Raw genomic sequence first — 23070 nt, 5'->3', positions numbered from 1 at the left:
TTCCAGGACACGTCCTACATTCCAGCCTTCTGTCCAGGAGGAAGAATTCCAAAACGTCCTCCATATATATCTATACCGTCAAAGGGACGAATGGATAATAAAATTAAAACGACTTAGCTGTATTAGATAGTTTGTCAGTGTATAATAATGCTACATTGATAATGATAATGCGGAGTGTATCATGAAAGAATGCTTTTTATTGTTTATTTTATGTTAAATTAAAGTTCAATAAAACAATTAATAGAAAGACAATCCAACAATATGAAGAGAAAATGGAAAGAAGTGTCAAAAAAGAAAGAGATAAGGATGTAAAAGGTGATCAGATGGGTCTATGAGTCGGTTTGGCAATGCCCTACATTTTTATGGAATGGCCCATCATCATCATCATCATCATCATCATCATCATCATCATCATCATATTAGCATCATCCAAGCCATTGTATTCTCCGTCACAATGTACAGATGTGAGAGCTGGACAGTAAAGAAAGTCGGCAGGAAGGAAATTAATCGATTCAAAATATGGCGCTGGAGAAGAGTGCTGAGGATACTGTGGGTGGCCAAGAGGTCAAACAAACTGATCCTTGAACAAATCAAGCCTGGAAGCCAAGATGTCGAGACAGAGGCTGTCATACTTCGGCCACATCATGAGAAGGCACGGCTCACTAGAAAAGACAAGGACACTAGCGAAGGTCGAAGTAGTAGAAGGAGAGGAAGGCCACACGGCAGATGGCTGGACTCAGCCAGGGAGGCCATGGTCCTGAATCTGCAGAACCTGAGCAGAGAAGGGGAGGACGGGGGGCTTGGAGGTGTCTCATCCATAGGGTCGCCATGAGTCAGGGTCAACAACAACGTTCAAAGCTCCACTGGCTTCTTCATCAGGCGCAAGACAGAGGCAGCCAGGATCATTGCTAATGGAGTTTACGTTTTATTTCCTGGACTTTACAACTCTTTGGGTGCAGCTACACTGTGGAAACAAGGCAGTTTGACACCACTTTTAAGTGCTGTAGCTCTGTCCTAGGGACTCCTGGGATTTGTAGTTTTACAAGGCCTTCTCTGCCCAAGAGTGCTGCTGGTGCCTCACAAAACTGCAAATCCCAGGATTCTGTAGGATGAAGTCTTGGCAGTTAAAGTGTTGCCGACTCAGACTGCATTATTTCTACAAGACAGAGGCACCCTTTGTCTCCCAGAGCCCACATGGCCAAAAGAGAGGAATGGCCTCTGCCTACAGCTGCTACACTGCTGAATTAATGCAGTGTGGCACCAGAACTCTCTGACAGATAGAAGGCAAATATCTCCCCAAACTACGAATCCCAGAATTCCATAGCATGGAGCCATGGCTGTTATTGCCAAGCTGCATTAATTGGATATTCCTCAAAAACATCTTAACAAAATGTAGACCAGCGACTTTAACATTTATTATTTATGCTGTATGATTTTTAACACTTTTGCCTGATGCAGAAGCCAATAGAACTTTAAAACTGGCATGTTATATTTTGTGCATTTTGGTTCATCCAAATAAAGTTGTTTTGTAGATTTGTGTTGTACTTTGCCGTGTGGCCAACATGGCTGCTCCTAAATAGGTTTACTGGGAAAGGTTCTCCCAAGGACGGCAGACCGCCCCTTCTCGCAGACAACTAGTTTTATCCTCATTAAAACCGCCGCAGACAGATCTGGCATTGAGGAATTGCAGGAACAGAAAAGGGGTCCAGCATTTATGTTCACTTTATATTCAGTCCTAACCATTCCTGCCTCCCCTGCAAAACAAAAACAAAAAACAGAAATCTGATTCAACAGAATCATGCATCTGATTAAGAAAGGTCAAGTCCATGAAAGATTATACCAAATAAAATGTACAGCATTGTGATCTTTAATTGCGATCTGTTTTTGCTGCAACAAAGTAATCCTGGAAATAAACTACTCAGTCAGCACACATGGGAAAAGAAACAGAATCAGAAATTTAGCCACTTGCAACTTTGATTTTATTACAGTCTTAATTCGGTTGGAAATCATCTTGAATAACGGGAGAAGCAGCATAGTAATAACATTTTGCAAAACAACCGGTCCAGGTCTACCAGATGCAACATTTATCTCTGAATTTAAACTGCAGTGGCAAATATCTACTGTGGACATTAGGGGGAGCATCTATTCCGTAACGAAACGCATTGCATATGTAGGTTCAAAGTTACTTTTCTTGTGTTGTTTTATTTGTTGAGAATATTTATATGCCACATTTAAAGTCAAAGGCTTCACAACAAGAGGGTTTTCCTCAGAAACCCAAGCAGCAGCAATAAAATCATAAAATGGCATATATAGAGGCATACATAAGCAATAAAACAGCAACGAAAAGGAATAACAATGCAATTTCTTGCAGTAGCATTCAGTTACTTTTTAATTGTAAGCTACTTGGCAAGCCAGCCTAGATTGGAGAACATGGTAAAATAACAGCAACTTTGTTAATTTGTCATTATTTTAGATGTGTCAAATGCAAGCTTTCGAGAACTAATTAAAAACCCTGTTCAGAATATTTTAAAGTACATCTCTGCCTATAGTTCTGGCTAGACAAGTATTATTATTAGCCATTAGTTGCTCTAATCACATAGAAATTAGGTAGGTTCCAGAACGCCATGTTTTCCAAAGCAACAGTCATATGAATTTCTCCAGCAATAGCAAATTGCAGTTTGTCAAGTGGGAAAATGTCATCTCTCCTCAACTGACATGTTAGTGGGAGGACAGCTGTTTAGATTCAGTTAAGCAAAAGCATAGTAATCACTGTGCGTTCCTGAGTAATGTAGCAGTTGCCTTAAGAGGCACAACACTGACTTTGTGGCAGCTGTGACAATCTCAGCAAAGAGAGGGGCCAGGACTTAACTAGAAGCCCTACAGCCATGCTATCTTCTCCCATTCTAACACTTGACCAAGAGGGTTAAATTCATATCAGGGTGGTATAATTCTTCCTGGTGCAGCTGTGGGTTTTCAGTGTTAGGTGTGCTGCCCAGTGCTGTCCGCAGGGTTGGTATCACCCTGTGTGGTAACTCATGGTTTACACACCCCCATTGGCTTCCTTCCATACAGAACCCGTTTCTGCCAAAAGGCAGATATTTGAGGAGCAGTGGCGTATCACCCCCTCTTAGGGTGTCACCTGGTGCAGTCTGCACTCCCCGCATGATGCCACTTTAAGTACAGATGGGATGTCACAAAACCAACCTGATTATGAGGGAAAGCTAAGAGAGAAGCAATCAAGAAACAGATGCTAGGCCCTTTTATTTATTTAAGCTAAACATTTCTAGATAGATGAAAATTTGCTCCTCAACTGTCCTGCATCTCTGATCAGGGGCAGCCCCAGCTTTGAAAATACAGTGGACTCTTGATATCCATTGTGGTTTGGTTCCAGGACTCCCTATGGATATAAAATCCATGGATGCTCAAGTAAGTTGCATTAAATATAATGGCATAGTGAGATGATGTCTATATTATTTTGCCTTTCTCATCAACTCATAAATGGCTTTGCAAAAATCTATGGTGCAACTCCAGTTGGAATGCTGCTAAGAGTGGAAGACACATTTCCCCTCTTCCTACAAGTGTACTTTCCCACATAGGAATTACTCTAGGTGTGTATACCATGTTGCCTGTTGATTTATGGAGACCCTATTAATTTCATCAAGTTTTCTTACACAGTGATTCCTGGTTTTGCCAGTGCCATCCTCTGAAATACAGCCCACAGCACCTGGTACTAATTGTCAGTCTCCCATCCAAGTATTAACCAGGGCTGACCATGTTTAGCTTCCAAGATCAAATCGGATCTGGTGTCTTTAGGGTACTTAGGCAGTAACCATTTATACCATAGAAATTAAAACAGTGAACTGTGTAATGCCTTGAGATGAGAAATCTGGATCACACTAGACTGTTCTATAGTAGTGCTGTCATTTCACCATAACTGCTATGGCTGCTTCCTGTGGAATTCTGGACTTGTAATTTAGTGAGGCCCAAGAGCTCTTTGGCTAAGAATGCTAAATGCCCCTCTGTAAACTGCAAATCCCAGAATTCCACAGGAGGCAGTCATAGCAGTAAATGTGGAATAATAGCATGATGACCACATAGTCTGATATTGTTGCAAATTATGGTGTGTGTGGGGGGGGGGGGGTAGCAGGCAGGATATAGTGAAAATCTTGGGTCAAAATTCAACAATTTGTTCTTTTAATCAAATCATGGCTTGTCCATAAGTCTTCTAAATACAGTACCAAAAGCAGGTATCACAAATCCCAGGGAACTGGAGCCAGTACAGAATGGTAACTAGGCCAGCATGATGTGATGGTTTGAGTGCTGGACTGCAGCTCTGGAGACCAGGGTTCAGTTCCCAGCTCAGCCATGAAACCCACTGGGTGACCCTGGGCAAGTCACGTGCTCTCAGCCTCAGAGGAAGGCAATGGCAAACCTCTTCTGAACAAATCTTGCCAAGAAAACCCCAGGATAGGGTCACCTTAGGGTTGCCATAAGTCAGAAAGGGCTTGAAGGTGCACACAACAACAGCAACAACGCCTGACTCTTTGGCAACTCCAGCCCAGCTGTTGAGCATCAAGTGCAGTTGCATACCTGCCTAGCCACATTTTGGGTTCCATTTCTTGGCCATGTAATGAGTAACAAAATGTAAAGAGAGAGGGGTGGAATACTGGAATGGCGGTTTTTAGCTGTTAAAAAAAAATCTATATTCCTTGGTAGATCAATAGGTAAGAGCCATGAGCCTTTTATGTTACTTTCCCCTTACCATTGCTGCATTGCTTGTATCTTCAAAACAAAAGGGTATCTATCAGATCTTTTGAGGGTCTCTCCCCCCCCCCCTTCCCTGGGTCCTTGACCTCAAAAATGAGTGTCACTGCTGCACAGGGCCTGAAGAGACTTGAAGCAGTACTTCCAAAGCATTGAATAAGCTGCTGCTGCTGCTTCAAGCTATTCCTGGCACCTTGAGACAGCAGTCCTGTCTGCTGTGCTCACTCCTTGCCTTCCAGTCAAGAAAAGGATGGGGAAAGTGAAGCAGAATGGGTTGCCACTTCAAGGCATTGGGAGCCTATGCAAGTCAGTAAGAGAGGGAGGGGAGAATGAGGGAGAATGTAGTATGTATAACCTAGTGGTCATATTGCAGACCCTTCAGTGCAGGGATGGTCTCATCCACTTGTGTACCCTCAGCCCCATGATTGCCTAGAGTCAACTGTCCTTGGGCTACAAAAGGGTTCCCCACTTCTAGTTTAATCCTGGTTTAATGTTGATAGAACACAATTTGTTGCCTGAAGACAAATAAAAGATGGTGCCTCTCTTCTCTTTGCTATCCTCTTTCCATGTACACAAGCAGGGACGTAGCCGGGGGGGGGGGGTTCTTGGGGTCCAGACCCCCCCTTCCATTAGAAAAATGAATGGTGTGCTGCTGCGCTGCCGCACCCAAGCCCCATTATAATGGTGAAACTTAGTCTGGACCCCCCCTTCCTAAAATCCTAGCTATGTCCCTGACACAAGCGAAACTGGTCACCAGACTTCCAGAGGGTAATAGGCTGGCTTTCAGCCCAACATATGGCATCAACACACACAGCTTTTCTCTTCAGCATGATTGTGCATGCTATTCCCTTGCTTCCAGCATATGCCTTCCGATTTAGCCTCCTTACTTCACCTATTAGTAAATTACAGCATGATGTAGGTGTGAGAGTTTTGAGCATGGACTTGCTGATCCAGATTCAAGTCCCCACTAAGCCAAGCCATTTCTGAGGAGAATCTTGATCAGCCTCATCACCCTCACAGGGATGCAGTGGAGAAGAAAGACATGTCCACTGCCCTGCAACAAATAAATAGGCCCAGCTTAGCTGTGAACAGCAAATATACCACAGGCCTTAAGTCATTACAAGGACACACCCATAGACACAGTTCTTGGGATTCCTCTCTCCATGACACAGTCCACTATGGCTTGTATAAACCCAAACTTCAGGTTGCATGTGAGATTTAGGTGGCCGGATGTGTTAATAGGTGCCTGTTTGCTCAGAGGATAAAGTCCAATGGCACATGCATTAGTAGTTCCTGCCTACAACATACTGTAGGTCAAAGGGCTGGTAAATGTGGAAAAGCAAGATGAACAGACCCTTAGGTCAACAGAGGTGGAGTGAGAAAGGCACGTCATTTCCAGCTGTCTCCTTTTCTCCTATTCCTCACCCATTCTCCTATTCCTGTTGAAGAGGGCATTTCAGGAGGTGTTGCTTGTCATACAGGCAACTAGCAACATCTGTTAAAAAATCCTCTTCAAAACAGACATTAACAGTACAGGAAGCATCTCCAGTTTTCAATCTGGCAACTCTGCAGAGGACATACCACTAGTGTCACTCCCCATTTCCCACTGTGGCTGTTAGTCTCCTTGGAAGGTGGGTGCTAGCAGAGAAACATCCAGCTTCCTCCATCTTATCTGTATTTAGACCAGGCTGCTGTGGCTTGTAGAAGTACAACAATGGCAAATTGATGAAGTGGACTAAAGGTAAAAGCAGTCCCTTGACATGAGTCTAGCACCGAACGCTGTTACCTTCCCACTGAGAAGTGGTACCTATCTACTCGCATTTGCATGCTTTCAAACTGCTAGGTTGGCAGAAGCTGGGATTAGTGATAGGAGCTCACCCTATCATGTGGCACCCGCCTTGAACTGCCAACCTGCCCATCTTGCAATCAAAAAAGTCAGCGTCTTAGCCACTTGAACCACTGCTCCACAAAATCTTACACTAGGATTTTTTTTGTTTCAATGGCTCACATTTATATCTTTTGATGCACACAGTGAGGGTCAGTAATCTTGGTGGTTTATTAATTTGGGCATCGCTTTTTATTTATGGGCGTCAGATATTTGATTTTCATATTAAATTTATGCTTATTTAATTTGTTTGAACTGGTTAATAGTCTTTAAAACTTTTCGTATTTTGATATGTTGATGCCTCTGATCCACTTTAGGCATAGTCTGCTTTGGAAAAGTATCCCTTAAATTAACCTAACTCTACCATTGCAAACATCTCTCCGTAAGTCCATTAATAGAATCTCTGCTGTTTAACCATTTCAGAACCTATGTTCCTTAATTTTAGGCCTGAAACATTACAAAATGTGTACAATTCAAGCAAGTACTGTGATGATTTAATCAGAGGAAACACTTTATTATGATGGGAGTTAATGACCAACAACATTTGGAAGACTGTACACCCTACACCCCCAATCTAGTTGCATCCATTGCTCTGTTCCAGCTTCAATATTAGGATTTGCTGTCTACTTACTTCAGTACTTGCCCTGCTGCTCATATGTCAAGCAGTAGTTAGATGGCTGTAGCAGCCTGAAATGAGACAATACACACTAGTAGATAGGGTGATCTAGAAAATATACTGAAATATGTTCAAGATACAAACTATTCCAGCAACAAAGCCCAATGTGCTTGGACATTTATCCTAAGCATATGGACCAGAATTTACTGCAATGGAGAGGGGTATCATGGCAGGTACATCAGTATGGAAGACCCACTGAAATCCAGAGGTTCAAAAGAATACTTAGTGACAACCCCTTAAAGGAAGAACTGGGGAACCTTTGGCCTTTCACATGTTTTGGACAAGCCCACCATAGTTTGGCCATGCTGGCTTGGGACTCTGAGAGTTGAAGGCTGAAAGATTCCCCATCTGCTGCTTTAAATTTCATGTCTAACTTGAAATACATTCTGAACAAAGGAACTCATCCACTGGAACCTTACCATAAATACCCAGTCATTGAAACTGTACCAGATGCTAATAGGGATATAGCAATTGCAGAGATCCATTGAGATGTGATAAGCTGCCAACATGTAAATTGTTAGCCAATACACCATGAAGAATGGGTGCTGACCTGAAAAACATGAAGGTGATGAAACCCGCTTTCATGATAATGCGGTCTTCATAATGGTCTATACCTGTTATGTGGTAGACAGGCAACTTGGGAAGCAAGTAGCAAGCAGTGTGGCAAAAACAAGTTGTTTTCCTGGAAAGGTCTCCAGTACTGTTATTGGCATCTCTCCAGAGCCTCTGGGTCCACTGTTCACTGACTCAGTCTTGTGAGCAAATACATACAGCGAGTCATGTTTCAGATGCCCAAGGCGCCGATTGTGGCACCAAACCAATGTTCACTTCAAACTCAATTCAAGACAGCCAGAGAGACAAAGTGAACCCAGTTTATACTGTACCTGAATTTTCTTTTCTACTTGAGTTGGGAAGGCTCACTATAGCTTGGGGGGGGGGGGGGGGAATGAGCCACATATGCTAGATCAACACAGCAGTAACATGTAAACCAAAAGCACAGAAGGATGGCCCTTTGCAATAATTCCAGGACCTAAATTGTGCTGGATTTAAGCTCCTGGAAGCCCCAGTGAGCATGATCAATGGTCAGAGATTCTGGGACTTGCAGAAAGCCCAGAAAGCATGCCCAGGATCCCAAGGTGAGAACCACTTTGTAGCACAACAGCAGCTGCTCAACAAAGTCTTAGGAAAGGAACCCTGTTTTGCCATTCAACGAGATGTTAATGAATTAATCCTGAGCCCATTGCATGCAGAGTAGGTGTACATCTACCAAATTAGAGCCCTTCCCAATATCGCTAGAGCAGGGGTTCTCAGCTTGTGACTCATGGGCCTCTGGGGAAATCCATGAACTGGATATATGCCTAAATATCTTTTGATTTCTTCTGTCACTTTCTGAATTGTAAGGCTGTTGCATTATTTTTTCCCCTGGGAGGGGAACCACAGCTTTCATCAGATGCTTAAAGTGACCCAAGCAAAGGCTAAGAATCAATGTGCTAGATATTGTGGGCATCAAGTCTGGAAGTGATGAGAAATGAAGAAATCAAGGGTGCACCCTTGTGTGGAGTGCGCAAGGCAACCCCTCCCCTCCCACAATTTCCTTCCCATATGGGAAAAACCAAAAGAGTTCCTCCCACAAATAAGAAAAGTTCTTGGAACCAAGCTGTTACTCTGCATTATATTTTCATTAATAAATAAGATCTCTTTTAATAACACCAAACATTTAACAGAACCCCCCTCCCCATTTCCTTTCCTTCACACAGAGATAATGTCTATAAAACAGTCACTTCCCTCTCTCCTCCCTTCCCTATTTTTCACCTCCTGAGGGAGAAGCAGAGGATGCCCAGACACCTCAGTACTAGAGAGAGGAGGGACAGTAAAGGGGAGGATATGGGGTGCTGGGGGGGGGGGAGGAATGGGGGGAGAAAGGAGAGGTGTCTGCAATCAGCCTGCTCCCAACAGGCAACGAGACAAGCAGCAGATGGAGAAGATGATCAGGGCCCAATGAGATTATTATTAACTGTGCATCAGAGAGTGTTTGTGCATGGGGGAACAATTTTGTTTCAAGTAAACGGAGGAGCCACCACTGTCCAAGTTGTTGCTATACCTAGCCCCAAAGGCCTTCCAGAACAGGGCAGGTCTTGGGCCAACCTTCACTCTTGCAGTCCAGCCAATCCCCCCTCAGGCCTAAGCCTGGAAGCGCACACTGCGGCTGCATGTTGGGAAGCATTGCAATGCGGAAGGGATGATACGCCTGCTCAAGCCAGGGAGAGTGGGGGAAACTGGACCCTTCTGGATCCTCTAGGGCCTGGCCCACAGGAACTAAGCAGCCCCCCAATCCCACCCCAGAAGGGCCAACTGGAGGGTCCAGTGTCCACACTGGTTCCACCACCACCCTCTGCTCCCAGAAGTGGGTGGCCACTTCACATGACGGAGCAACTTTTTGCTTTTTCCTTTTTGAAAGTGGAGGAGATGAGCTCAGATCGGCTGGGCAAGCGGAGGAGTCTCTTGGGAAAGCTCCGGGCTGGGCTTTTGGGGGTTTGGGGTCCAGGCTTGCTGAGGCAGATGGATGCCGCTGTCCGGAAGATGCTGTGCACACTCTTCTCTGATGTAAAGGCTGAACACTCCAGGTAGGTTTCTGCTCCAAGCTGCTTGGCAACAGCACAACCCTGCAAAAAAAAGAGAGTGTGAGAGAAAGAAGGCATAAGACAGAGAACTGATTCACTTAAGGAAGAGGAAGAGCCCAGCAATGTGGAAGCACTGGTCAAAAGGCTCCAAGGTATGTGAAGGGATACCACAGTTGTTTGTGGCAAGGATCATAGTCTGCAGTTACTTTTTTGGATTACAATTCGCAGAATCTCCTAGTCATCATGACCAGTAACTGCTTCATGTTCTGTAAGGCCTTAGAGGGAGCAGAAGAATCAATGTGTTGAACTGATGCAGCTGAGATGCATGGAGTTGGCAATAATCTCTCTGCTAAAGTTGTCATCTCAGTGGCTCACTTATTACACAGCTACTCAACAACAGGAAGAAATCTGAATGTACAAGACGGCAAATTTGTATGGGACAGACATATCCACTGAAGCTAAAATTCCTGACTTGGTTTAGCTGTATGATGTGCCTTTCATCAAGTCTTTGTGTTTGTAGTATGTTTGCTTGTTGAGCGCAAACTCACTACTAAGAGCAGATTTTGTTTCTTTATATATTATGTGAGCAAAGCACTACTCAATACTTTTTTGACTTTGAAGAAAAATAGTACAGTTATGTCCAGAGTGCATTTCATACTTTGCTGATGCCATTCTTTGGAATTAAACAGCAAATTTATGTGAGTGCAGGCTTGTGTTAGATTTTTTTCTTAACCATTTGAGCTTGGAACAGAAAATTTAAACACAGTCATTTGCACTTTCATAACTATAGTTGCAAATAACGTCCAAACAAAAAGGACTGGCTGGTCACATCAACCAAGACAACACTCATCCTTCCTATAAGAAATCCAGAATAGGAGAAAGGATCTCATAGGCTAGAAATCAAGACCAGCATAAGACATGGCTTTACCTGTTCATACGAGACAGGAGCTTGCTTTTGGTGGGATAGTTCCATCAGGGTGCTGAAGTCTGTGCGCAGGTCTATCTTGCAACCAATCAGCAATACGCGAGTGCTGGGACAGTAGTCCAAGATTTCTGTTTTCCACTGCAAAGGGAGAGAGAATTTATATAGAATGCACAAACTACACCCCAAGGTTGCAAGGCTTAAGCATTGATCCCATGTAACAGAGAAAACATCAAATCACAATACATTCCACTCCTACACTTCGGTTTAGTTTAAAAGCTGCAACACCGACTGGAAATACTTTCATCAGCACCCTACACATCAGGTATTGTGGGGTTTTTTAAAGCAACATATCTATAGTTCCATATGAAAATTCAAGCTCCCTCTATTTTAGAGATCCGGAAGAAATTGCTAATCTCTTTAGCCCAAAATTCTAATCTCCAAGCTGCACATGACAAGAATTACCTGTCTTTGCAGACACGAGAAGGGGGAAGTGGCCACAGATGTTGGAATACCAGGACTGATCCTGGGCTTTGGAAGACTAGTGGCAGATTTCAATTACTACTACATGCAAGTTTGAAGGAAAGTATATTAATAGACCAGTTGGCTTGGTGTTTTTAGCCTAGACACACCACAGGGGGAAAATATTTAATAAGACTCAGAAATCATCTTCACTTTCCCAGACTGGGATAGGCAGTGATCTAGATATGAATATTAGCATGCAATGGGGAAAAGCCAACACTAACTGAACACTAGCTGTCAGTCTATGAACACAGTGTAACTTCCACAACTGACCACTTCTGGAACCAAATGCTGGAAAGCCATCTCACATCCCTTGAGCAATTACCTTCTCTAGATATGTGCACTGGCTGGCCACTTTTCAAATTTTCTCCCTACTCCAAATAACAACAACAACAACAACTCATTAGATCCTAGCCCTGTGTCTGAATCACAGGGCTCAGAGTTAATGGGCCTGTACAATGCCATATAGTCCATCTTAGTGGAGAGGTATTTCAGGAAGTGCTTGTTCAGAATATTTTCAACACAGATGCAGACTAGAATGACAGGAATGCTTAAAAGATGCAGGAACCATAAAAATAAACTTTTCTAAATCCAAGGCTCACTATGTCCCAAAACACTCTGCCGAACTAATCCATTCTCACACTGCTTTAACTGCTCTGGATCAATGTTAGGGAATTCTGGGAACTGCAATTTTCTGAGACATTTAGCTTTCTGTCAGAGCTCTAGTGCCACAATAAACTACAATTTCCAGGATTCCCTAGCACTGAGCCAGGGCAGTTAAAGTGGTGTCAAACTGGATTATTTCTGTAGTGTGTTTTGAACCTATGACACAAAAATTAATTGGGAAGTAGGAAACATTTAGTGCAGGAATGAGTAACTATGCCCCCACCAGATAGCTGACTCTAACTCACCAGCGGCTAGGACGGATGAGAATTGAAGTCCAACATCACATTTGCTCATCCCAATTTATTGCATGACATCTAAGTAGCATGAATATTTGTGCCACAGAATTCTTCCTTCTCTCTACTGCAGTTTCCTAAGCCCTCCCTTCAAAATTTTTTCCAGAGGAATCCCTAAGCACCCAGAACAAATTTTCCAAGGGCAGGGTGCAAGAATGATGACAGAAAGAATTAGTTCCACAGGCAAATACTTCATCTTTTCACTAATATATAATGTTGAGGTACAGCCGATTATCATTATCTTTTTCATCATCAATGAGACTGAACACCACTGCATTTTAGGGATTCTTCAGAAATTTACTGTTAGAGAATTTACTGGAGATCTACAAAACAAAAGTTAGCACAAAAAGAAGCACTATCACTTTCCAGGTACTGTACAGTACCAAGAACAATTTAGGTGCTTTAATAATTATTGGAGGCCATTAACAAGACAAACATTAATAGTGGAGCAAGAAGTAGAAGAAAGTTGCTTTGGGAAACTACAGCTCTCAAAACCAGCCAACATGGCTACTGGATGTGTTGACCGGAGGATTCTGAGAATGTTAGTCTCCCTAAAGCATCTTTTCCAAGCATTGTAAGCGAGCAGTAGTTGGATGATCTGGCAACTGATTTTCAGTTATGTGGAAAACAACAAATGAACAATCAAGAAGCTTAGACAGAAAAATGCTTTTGGCATACTTCCTGGGCCACTAGTTGTAGTCTGTGTTCTTCTAATTATAATACAGTGGGTCCCTCATATCCACTGGGATTTGGTTCCAGGACCCCCTGTGGATACTAAAATCTATGGATGCTCAAATTCCATTATATACAGTACATAGTAAAATGCTATTGCAAAGTCAAGGTTCGCTTTTTAACATTTTGTTTTGGACTATTTTCAAGCTATATATGGTTGAATCTGTGGATGCAGAATCTGTGGATACGCAGGGCCAGCTGTACCATAATTATCCAAGACAGCCTGGATTCTGAGAGGCTATTCTTCTGGGGCTCAGGAGTTAGGAAGAAAAAGTAGTATGTTTTGCTGCTCAAGTAGAATCATATCATTATTATACTCAGCTGCACATAAATGTATAATATTGCCCTGAACTGTGCATGCTTACATATAACATGCAAAATACATCATGTAAATGTGGAATTTCAATCCCCATAAATGAGAATTCCTTTTTTTATGCCATGTTAAAAAACAGGGTCCAGATACTGTATCCAAAGGATAACAGACCAGTTGGCCATCTTTTCTTGCAAATGATCCAAGGATGGCAAAAACTTTGGACCTCTAGGTATTTTGGATGACCGCTTCCAAACTACCATATTGCTAGTCATACTGGCTGAGGCTTCTGTGGATGGAAGTCCAAATTATCTGGACACCAGGGATTACCCTACCCCCACTATCCTAAGGAGTTTTGAGGCACAGTCTCCTCATTCTCACTCATCCTTGTTACACCACTGGATGTACACGAGCATGAGAAACTGGACAGAAAGACTGGATACCTTTCATGTATGTAACAGACCCCACAACCCTTGCAAGGGAGACTCCAGAAATGTCACCTTATCCTTGGTGCATCCTATCAAGTCACATGCCGACAATGTTCATAGTGTAAAGCTTTAGGTCTTATGAGAAGAGGGGCAAGAACAAGTGGCAGTCAGACACTCCTCACCTTCTTCAGTGCACTGTCCATGGTCTCAGGGCGGCTGACATCAAAGCAGAGTAGGACAGCATCTGAATCACTGTAGCAGAGGGGGCGCACATTGTCATAATAAGGGGAGCCTGTGGAAAGCAGAGAGGCAGGTCATAGGACTCCCTTCAGCTAAAATCAAGGAAAAGAAAGAAGCCTCTCTCTATTTCCAATGGCCTAACATAACACTGTCCTATTTTTGGATTACACACGTCATGCTGTGTGTGTGCGTGCTTGTGGGACAAAGTGGTGATTTTTTTCACTCTTACAGAAGTAAGGCAAAGATAAAAGGAACCAGTCTTTGACAGAGTTGCTCCCCAGCTCACCTCATTTCCACTGCACTCTGCAGGACTCTGCATGTTCACCCCCTACCACACGCACACCCATTTTAGGATTTCCCAGTCTGCTTGGGAAATAGCTTCACTATGGTTTATATAACCAAGGCCATCTACCCACCCACTCCCAACCCATGCAATCAATATAGGTGGGGGTGGAGTTCCCATTTTCTGGAGATTTAGGAGGGGAAGATGCAACATACAGGGGGGGAAACAGGGGTTGCTTAGCAACATTTCTTTCACTGGCAAGGGGAGAGAGAAAGGGGAGAGAAAAATGGGTTGCATATCTGCAAGGGACATTGTGCATGCATGAACAGGGGAGGGGGAGAGAGGGCTGCACAGGGTGTTGGGAGTGAGGGGAGCTGCTGCATAGATGATAAGGGGGCGGAAGAACAGGAATAGGATCACAGGCAACCCCCCCAATCTTCTATCAGAAACAGCAGCATCCAAAATGCTTCTGCAGCCCAGACACTGCGTGCCTAGAATAGCAAGCAACCTCTGGCTCCCTGCACCATCGCCATCACCATGGCAACCAAGGGGATCCAAGTAGCCAGGGACCCCCATCTCTGGCCCCCTTCAAAAGAGGGGATGCTGCAGAAACAGGAGTGGCTGTTGCCCATTCTCAGTTGCTAGGATAACCCTCTTGCAGCCCTCCACACACACAATACTTTTAAAGAGCCCCTTATCGCGAATGGGGCATGCCCCTCTTAATCTCCCCCCACCCCGACATTTCTTTAGCAATGATCCACAGAGCCTCTTGCCCTAGGGTTTCTGCCCCTGCTCAATGCATATGTATGTATGTGTCCACAGACACTTGCACACAATGGGCAAGCCCTCCTCCTCTCTGCATTCCAGAAGAGGAATAGAGTCAAAACTGATCAAAGGGAAAATGAGCCCAGCACCTTCAGCATCCAGATATTTACTGGAAATGGAGGAAGAAATTGGGGAGGGCTAGCAGAAAACACTGCAGCATTTTAAACTTCAACCCCTGGTTGGGGAGGGAAGTAGAGCCTCTCTCATCCTAACACAAAATGAGAAATGATAGATTCTGGATTTGGCACAGGAACCCTGCCGTACAGGTGTTCTCTGCTGAAACCCATAAAGAGCTCCTTTTCTAAAGCTGCTTCCCTAGGAGCAGGGTCTCAATTTTGTGCCTTAGTCCCATATGCCCCTCTCCCCAAATCACTGCTTCTTTAAAAAGAGAACCCCAAGTTCCGCATTACAATGCCCCCTTTCTCCCCAGCTCAGGACTGCATCATACTGTAAAACAAACACTCCCCAAAACACAAAGGAAATTCCCCCTTTTCATTCCTAAGTGCCTCAAAGCAATCTATCATGGCCAGCTAGGTGGGAGAGGCGGAATTTAATTTGAACTCATCTGAACTGCACTCATTCCCTCTTGCATAAAGGCTACTAAAGATCATGCAGCACCTCAACAGCTCACATCTGACACACTAAAACAAACCCTGGAAGCAGATGAGGTATCCAGGTGTCCTTCTCTACCATCCATCTTCCCCCCCACATCCCCATTTCATCCTCTTCCCTCTCCCCATCCCCATTTCATCCTCTATGTATCTCTGTGCCAAGCAATAAGGTTCAGCAAATTATTCCTCTGTTCAGGTTGCCTCACTGCAGCATAGCAGGCTGGGCAGACTGACAGTTGTCGGCCCTTACAGCAGTGCCCAAGGGCCAAAGGGGAGAAAGAGGCGGCTCACCTGATGTGTCCCACAGACTGAGCTCCACACGTTGCTCCTCCGTCTCCAGGCAAGCTGTGTAGTTTTCAAACACCGTGGGCACGTAGGTCTAGGGGTCAGACAGAAGGTACTGAATAGTCACTCAGGCAGAAATTGGGGTATGAATGAGAAGGAAAGAAACAAGAGAGATGAAGAGCTATGGTGTCATGCTCTGCCAGGGACCCACGCTGGCACCAAAGGAGATGACAGCCCCCAAGGAGAGACAGTGTAGGGCCAGCCCCACTCAACAAAGTACACACACATACACACACGCATACACACTGACAGTACTGTCAAAAGCAGGCTGACAAGTAGCAGTGTAATGTACAGGTCTGTCTCTTATCCAGAAATGGGCAAAGGGAAGATCAATGCATATAAAAATTTCATTTTCCTGCAACCTAGTGCACTGCGGGGACCATATTGGACTGGGACAACTAGAGCTCCAGTGCAATGCATCTGGAAGGCTCTTGATTTGGAGAAAAGCTGCACTCAAAGCAGTAGTAACATCCCCATTGCATGCACACATAACCTTCTATGTATCACACTGTCAGGGGACAATGGAGGTTGCAGTCCAAAGCATCTGGAAAATTCCTTGTTTTGAGAAAATCTGAAATCCAAATGATGGTAACACCCAACCAATATACCCTTTAAGACAAGCAACTCCTTTCGCCCAAAGCTGTTTAGGGGGAGAATAAAAAAGCAGCGTATGTCTGCATCCTAAAGCAGTGCTTCTTAAACCTGCAGGACAAGCAATTATTGATCACTAATGGGTCAGAGACGGGCACCCTGTATGTGCCCAATGGCTACAACTGGCTTTTTCTTGCCTGGAAACTCTCCAGGGACTGGCAGCAGATGGCTTGGGAGCTGACCTCAGCCCACAGACCACCACTTTGCATGGCACTGCTCTAGAAAGCGAACTTCCAAGTGCTAAAGGTTGCTGACTGCACCCCAGTCGCCCAGCACAGCCTGCAGCTGGAGGCACAGGATGCCGGAAAGAGGGAGACATCTGAGGGAGCAGGGTGCCCAGAGGTCCTCTTCTTCCAGGACATGTCTTACACTTCAACCTTCTGTCCAGGAGGAATTCCAAAATGTACTCCATTTTGAGCATCACCAAAAAGCCCATTGAGCAACACCATATTTACTGTTCCCCTTTGAGAAACTGGTCTATCTGGCAGCCTGCCCTCTCTGCAAATAGAGGAATAGGACGGATCTTTCTAAAATTCATTTTCCCTAGGAACAGCAGCAGACATGACCTGCCCTCTCCAGAGCTCAGGGCATGTTTCTTGGAGGGGAAAAGTTGAGGAGTACACTATGCAAATGTTGATGAAAGGGTCCTCCCCTTAATTTCAATGCAATGGACAAATGAAAGGACTAATGTAAATGTAGATTCATTCATGGGTTTACTGCTAGTAAAGTACAATTTTAAGCCTTTGTCTTCCTCAGAGGTCTAGAAGTATATTGCAAGCAAACAAGGCATTTAAACTAAGTTTTAAATTTAACGATCAGAAAAATACACAATGAAGCCCATAATAAATGACAGTATATATAATACAGCTGTAAATAAACCATATGAAATGAATGGATATGTTATGAGTGTTTTTAGCTTTTATTTGGTAATGCCCTACATTTTTCTTGAATGTTTTCCATTTTCGCAGTGCCTTGTCCTCCTTTGTGTTGAGGACATCTGGCCACCCGGACAGGAAGCAACTCCCACAGGCAGGGTGACCAGATGTCCTCCTTTCCCAGGACATGTCCTACATTTCAACCTTCTGCCCAGGAGGAATGAAATGATGTCCTCCACTTTAAGCACACCCAAGAGGCATGGATTTACGTTTTCTGTGCAGGAGAAATCCCCAAATCCCCTCCATTTTGAGCCTGACTAAGGAGGATGCATTTACGTTAGTGCCCTCAGCATTTATTTTCTGTCCGGGAAGAATGCCACAATGTCCTCCATTTTGAGCCCGACAAAGGACGATGATTTTACATCTATATTAACATTTTTAGCATTTCTTTTCTGCCCAGGAGGAATTCCAAAATGTCCTCCATTTTGAGCCTGACTAAGGAGGACGCATTTACATTTATATTAGCGTTTTTAACATTTCTTTTCTGTCCAGGAGAAATCCCACTATGTCCTCCATTCTGAGCCTGTTTTAGAAGCATGAATTTATATTCCTATGAGTGCTTTTACCATTAATTTTCTGACCAGGAGGAATTCCAAAATATCCTGTATTTTGGGCATAACCAAGAAACATATTTATACTCATGTTTTTAGCACTTATTTTCTACCCAGGAGGAAATTTCACAACGTCCTCCATTTTGAGCCTGTCTAAGAAGCATTGATTTACATGGATATTAATGTTCTTAGCATTTATTTTCTCTCCAAGAGCAATTCCAAAATGTCCTCCATTTTGAGCATGACCAAGAAGCCTGAACTTATCATCATCATCATCATCATTCTTTTGTTTTATTTATATAGCGCTGTAGATTTATATTCCTATGAGTGCTTTTAGCCTTTCTTTGGCCACGTCCTCCACTTTCCATGAACGTCCTCCATTTTTTTTTGGGGGGGGGAAGGAGGTCCTCCTTTGGGGGGCCTTCATTGAACCCAGTGGCCCCAAACCCAAGGCTGCCTGGCTGTGAGCCCAGACCCCGCTAGATAGAGAGACCACCACCTACCTCCGGGTAGCAGTCCTTGGCCAGCACTTGCAGCATGGCCGTCTTGCCACAGTGGACGTCGCCCACCAGGACCAGCTTGCACCGGGCCACCACCGGCTGCGGAGTCCGCCTCTCCCTCATGACGACGACCGGCGCCCTGCAGCAAAGTCCCTCCACTGTCTAACTCCTCACTCCTCCACTACCAGTGAGGGAATGACGAGGGACGCAGCCGGGGGCAGGCTTTATATACTGCTGGCGGGAGCCAATGAAAAGCGGGGGCGGGGTCTCTCGCGGCCAATCAGGAGGAACAGGTTCCCAGGCTGGCCATCGGTCATAGAGGTAAAGGATGCCTTTTTCGCCCCCTCTCTTCCCGGATTTAAAGCGACGCTCTCTCATACCTGGCTGCAAGGATTCATTTTATTTCTTTCAGACTGAGGTTTAAAATTGTGTTGTTGTTTTTTACTAAAAGGGGAGGAAGGGCTGCAATTGGAAACTGCAAACCACACAGGTCCAAAACACACACTGCAGAAATAACCAAGCAAAATGCACACACATCGCGAGAGATTTCAAAGCTTCACTGGCTTCTTCTTCAATTAAGTCTTAATTGAAGAAGGATTGATTGGCCAAGGATTGATATCCTTCTGTCATCTTAATTATTATGGTGACAGAAGGATATCAATCCTTAGCCAAATAGGGACCAAGGACCTAAAGATAGCATTGGTCCAAAACACACTGCAGAACTAATCCAGTTTGAGACTGCTTTTAACTGCCCTGGCTCAAGGCTAGGGAATTCTGGGAACTGTAGTTTTGTGAGGCATCACCCTTCTTTGTCAGAGAGCTCTAGTACCACAAACAAGCTACAAATCCCAGAATTCCATAGCATTGAGCCAGGGCAATTAAAGTGGTGTCACACTTGACTATTTCTGCATTGCAGATACAGCCATGGTCTTGGGTTGCATCTACACTGTAGGAATTATGCAGTTTGACACCACTTGGCTCCATCCTACAGAATCCTGGGATTTATACTTTGGTGGGGCACCAACAGTCTTTGGCAGAGAAGGCTCAAGACCTCGGGAAACTGCAGTTCACATTCCATTGGAGCTGCAGCACTTAAAGTGGTGTCAAACTGCCCCCCCCCCCCCCAATAACAAATTATCCTGCTCAGGTCTTGCAAACTCAGGACCTCCTTGATGGAGTCAGTCCACCATAGGGATCACTCTCTTTTTCTACTGCCTTCCTACTTTATTAGGTATTATCGTTTATATGCAAAGGAATCTTGTAGCACCTTTTTGGTCTCAAAGGTGCTACAAGATCCCTTTACATACTGATCACAACTAACATGACATGGTCCAAAACACACTGCAGAACTAATACAGTTTGAGACTGCTTTTAACTGCCCTGGCTCAAGGCTAGGGAATTCTGAGAACTGTAGTTTTGTGAGGCATTCACCCTTCTCTGTCAGAGAGCTCTGGTGTCACAATAAACTACAATTCCCAGGATTCCCCAGCACTGAGCCAGGGCAGTTAAAATGGTCTCAAGCTGGATTATTTCTGCAGTGTGCTTTGGACCTATGTCTTTGAATTCTGTCATCTTATCTATATGATGTTTAGAAACTGGGTCATGCCAGCCATAACATTAGATCCTTCTTCGGGACTTTTTAAAATGTTATCAGTGACTAAACACTCTGCCGGGTTAATGACCAAGCAGTATTTGTGTTCCAGCATCCTACGTAAGAGGAAGTGGATGGCGTCCCACCCAGGTAGCTTTGCTTAAAAACAAACCCAGGTGGGCCTGTGTGTGTCAACTCGTGTGATTCAAATCCTGTGCTGAATGTATTCGTAGAACATGACAAATGTTCACAAATTCGGAAATCCCAGCATTTGCATTTCAAGTCTGACTTATGAAATGTAAGCATCAAGTGCAGTTCATTTATTTATTAAAAATTATTTTGTGACTTATTTGCTGAATCTGTGGGGGGATCACGTTGCTTCATTTTTGTTGTAGAAAGAAAAATCAAAGCTTTTTGTGGGTATTTTTGGGCTATATGTGTCCATGTTCTAGAAGGGTTTATTCCTGACGTTTTGCCAGCATCTGTGGCTGGCATCTTCAGAGAATGCTAGCATGGAAGAGAGTGGGGTATGTATATACTGTGTAACCCTTGGTTGGGAGGAGTGATTTTCATGTTAATCTGTGCATTTTTATTTGCTTGTTTCCATTAACATGGAAATCACTCCTCCCAATTCAGGGTCACAGGGTATATATACACCCCACTCTCTTCCATGCCAACATTCTCTGAAGATGCCAGCCACAGATGCTGGCGAAATGTCAGGAATAACCCCTTCTAGAACATGGCCACATAGCCCGAAAAACCCACAAAAAACTATGGGTGCCGGCCATGAAAGCCCTTGACTTCACATAAAAGCATCTAGTAGATTCCTTGTGTGATATTACTCCACTGGTCCAAAACAGCAGCTGTTCCCAGAAAGGAAACATCTGTTAATATTTGGAGCCTGCATTCCAGATGACAAAAAAATAGAGGCTATTATGATGATCCAAAACACACTGCAGAAATAATCCAGTTTGAGACTGCTTTAACTGCCTGTCTCTGGGAATTATAGTTTTGTGAGACATTTAGCATTCTCTGTCAGACAGTTCAGGTGCCACAACAAACTGCAATTCCTAGGATTCCCAAGCACTGAGCAAAGGCAGTTATTATACTGGTCTCAGATTGGATGATTTCTGCAGTGTGCTTTGGACCAATGTTATGTTTAGGTCCTTAGTCCCTATTTGACCAAGGGTTGATATCTTTCTGTCATCTTAACTGAAGAAGAAACCAGTGAAGCTATCACTGTTTTATGGAATTTGGATTTTTGTTGCATTTAGGTACTTAGTATTGTCAAAAGAAATCTGAGAATTTCTCAGTTCACAGTGACCTTTAAAAAACACACCAAATGGTGAAAAATATGTCTAACATTTAGTTTAGCATTCTGTGTGTGTGTTTGTGTTTAATAAAGAATGAATACACACACACACACACACACACACACACACTACATGGGAAGATAGTGCCCCCAGCAGCTAATGTATAGGTTGCCATAAAGTAACCTAGGACCTGGTCTAAAAACAAGTCCTGGCTTGTCTCCATTGCTTGCCCCTTTCTGAGGCCAGTTTAAATGACCCATTATGTTATTCACATACTTTAACTATATACTTAAATGCTGCCACTTTTCTATGGAATTAAAATGGATGTGTGGGTGAGGTTAGTCCAACCTCCAGCAAGTCTCTGACTCTGAAGGAAAGTGATAACCCTTTTGTGGGCAAATGAGCAGCTAGAAAATGGGTGGGGCCCTGCCTCAAGGGCTCTTCCACACTACATAATTATAGCACTATAATTCCAGTTTAAATGCCATGGAAACATCCTATGGTAGCTGAGAGATAGACATTTACAATTCCTGAGCAGAGAGCTTTAGGGGCACGTCTAGACTCTACACTGCCCCAGAGTGATTAGATGTCCTTTTGTGCCTTGCCTTCCCATGCTGCCCCAAATTCCCCCCATTACATTTCTTCTGAGATAAAAAAAGCAAGGTGCCCAGTGTCTATAATGGCTGAACACCTCATTGTGATGTGAAACATCATGTAAACGGTAGGGCCAGTCTTGCAAGCAAGGAAATACTGAAATGCACAAATAGTCATATTTAATAGGCATTTGTATACCATGTCCGAGAGGCAGTGTGGTGTAGGGGTTTGTGTGCTGGACTAGAACTCTGGACACCAGGGTTCAATTACAACAACAACAACAACAACAAATACCAAGTTACTTTCAAGTCCTATGGGTCACCTCTTTTTCTGTTTCCTCTGTGGAATCTGAACACTCATCCTTGGGACCAAACACTGAAAACATTATCAGTATTATATCCCAAAACAAAACCCACATCCCAGTCTGATTAGAATGTAGTTTGACTAAGCTGTAGCAGATCAATATTTTGAATGTGTTTCCTTGAGGTATTTATATCCGTATCAAGGGATCTCATGGTGGTGTGCACATAAAATCAATGTAAGCAGTTTAAAAGCATTTAAAATTGAAAACAACAAAAATAATCTAAACAGGTTAAAATCATGTAAACTAATTTAATTTCCAACACTTGCCCTCCAGTTTGTTTTGTGGACCAGTATGAACTAGATAGAGTCGCTGGCAGATATTTTGCTGTATGTGATGGAGCAGTAATCCGGTCTATCTCATGAATGAAGGAACATGGCCTCCAAGGCTGGGACACCTGAGACAGAAAACCCCATAAGCAGAGAGAGAGAGAGACATGGTACCTTTAGGG

The 23070-nt window shown here is 43.8% G+C and overlaps 1 protein-coding gene across 1 annotated transcript; it reads right to left on the bottom strand.

Annotated features, from left to right (window-relative positions):
- Nucleotides 1-8983: 8983 nt before the first annotated feature.
- On the bottom strand, nucleotides 8984-18941 carry RND1 (Rho family GTPase 1). The gene is made up of 5 exons (XM_089479822.1): nucleotides 18764-18941; nucleotides 16070-16157; nucleotides 14002-14111; nucleotides 10875-11009; nucleotides 8984-9988 (listed from the first exon to the last, which is right to left on the bottom strand). Exons 1-5 carry the CDS (start codon nucleotides 18881-18883, stop codon nucleotides 9743-9745), a joined length of 699 nt encoding a protein of 232 aa, XP_089335948.1. The 5' UTR covers nucleotides 18884-18941; the 3' UTR covers nucleotides 8984-9742.
- Between the last annotated feature and the right edge of the window lie 4129 nt (nucleotides 18942-23070).

The sequence above is a fragment of the Sceloporus occidentalis genome, unplaced genomic scaffold (genome assembly GCF_023333645.1).
Source record: "Sceloporus occidentalis isolate IW3139 unplaced genomic scaffold, rSceOcc1.0.p SCAF_1, whole genome shotgun sequence".
NCBI classification, from domain to species: domain Eukaryota; kingdom Metazoa; phylum Chordata; class Lepidosauria; order Squamata; family Phrynosomatidae; genus Sceloporus; species Sceloporus occidentalis.
This window is presented reverse-complemented; position numbering and strand designations above follow the sequence as displayed.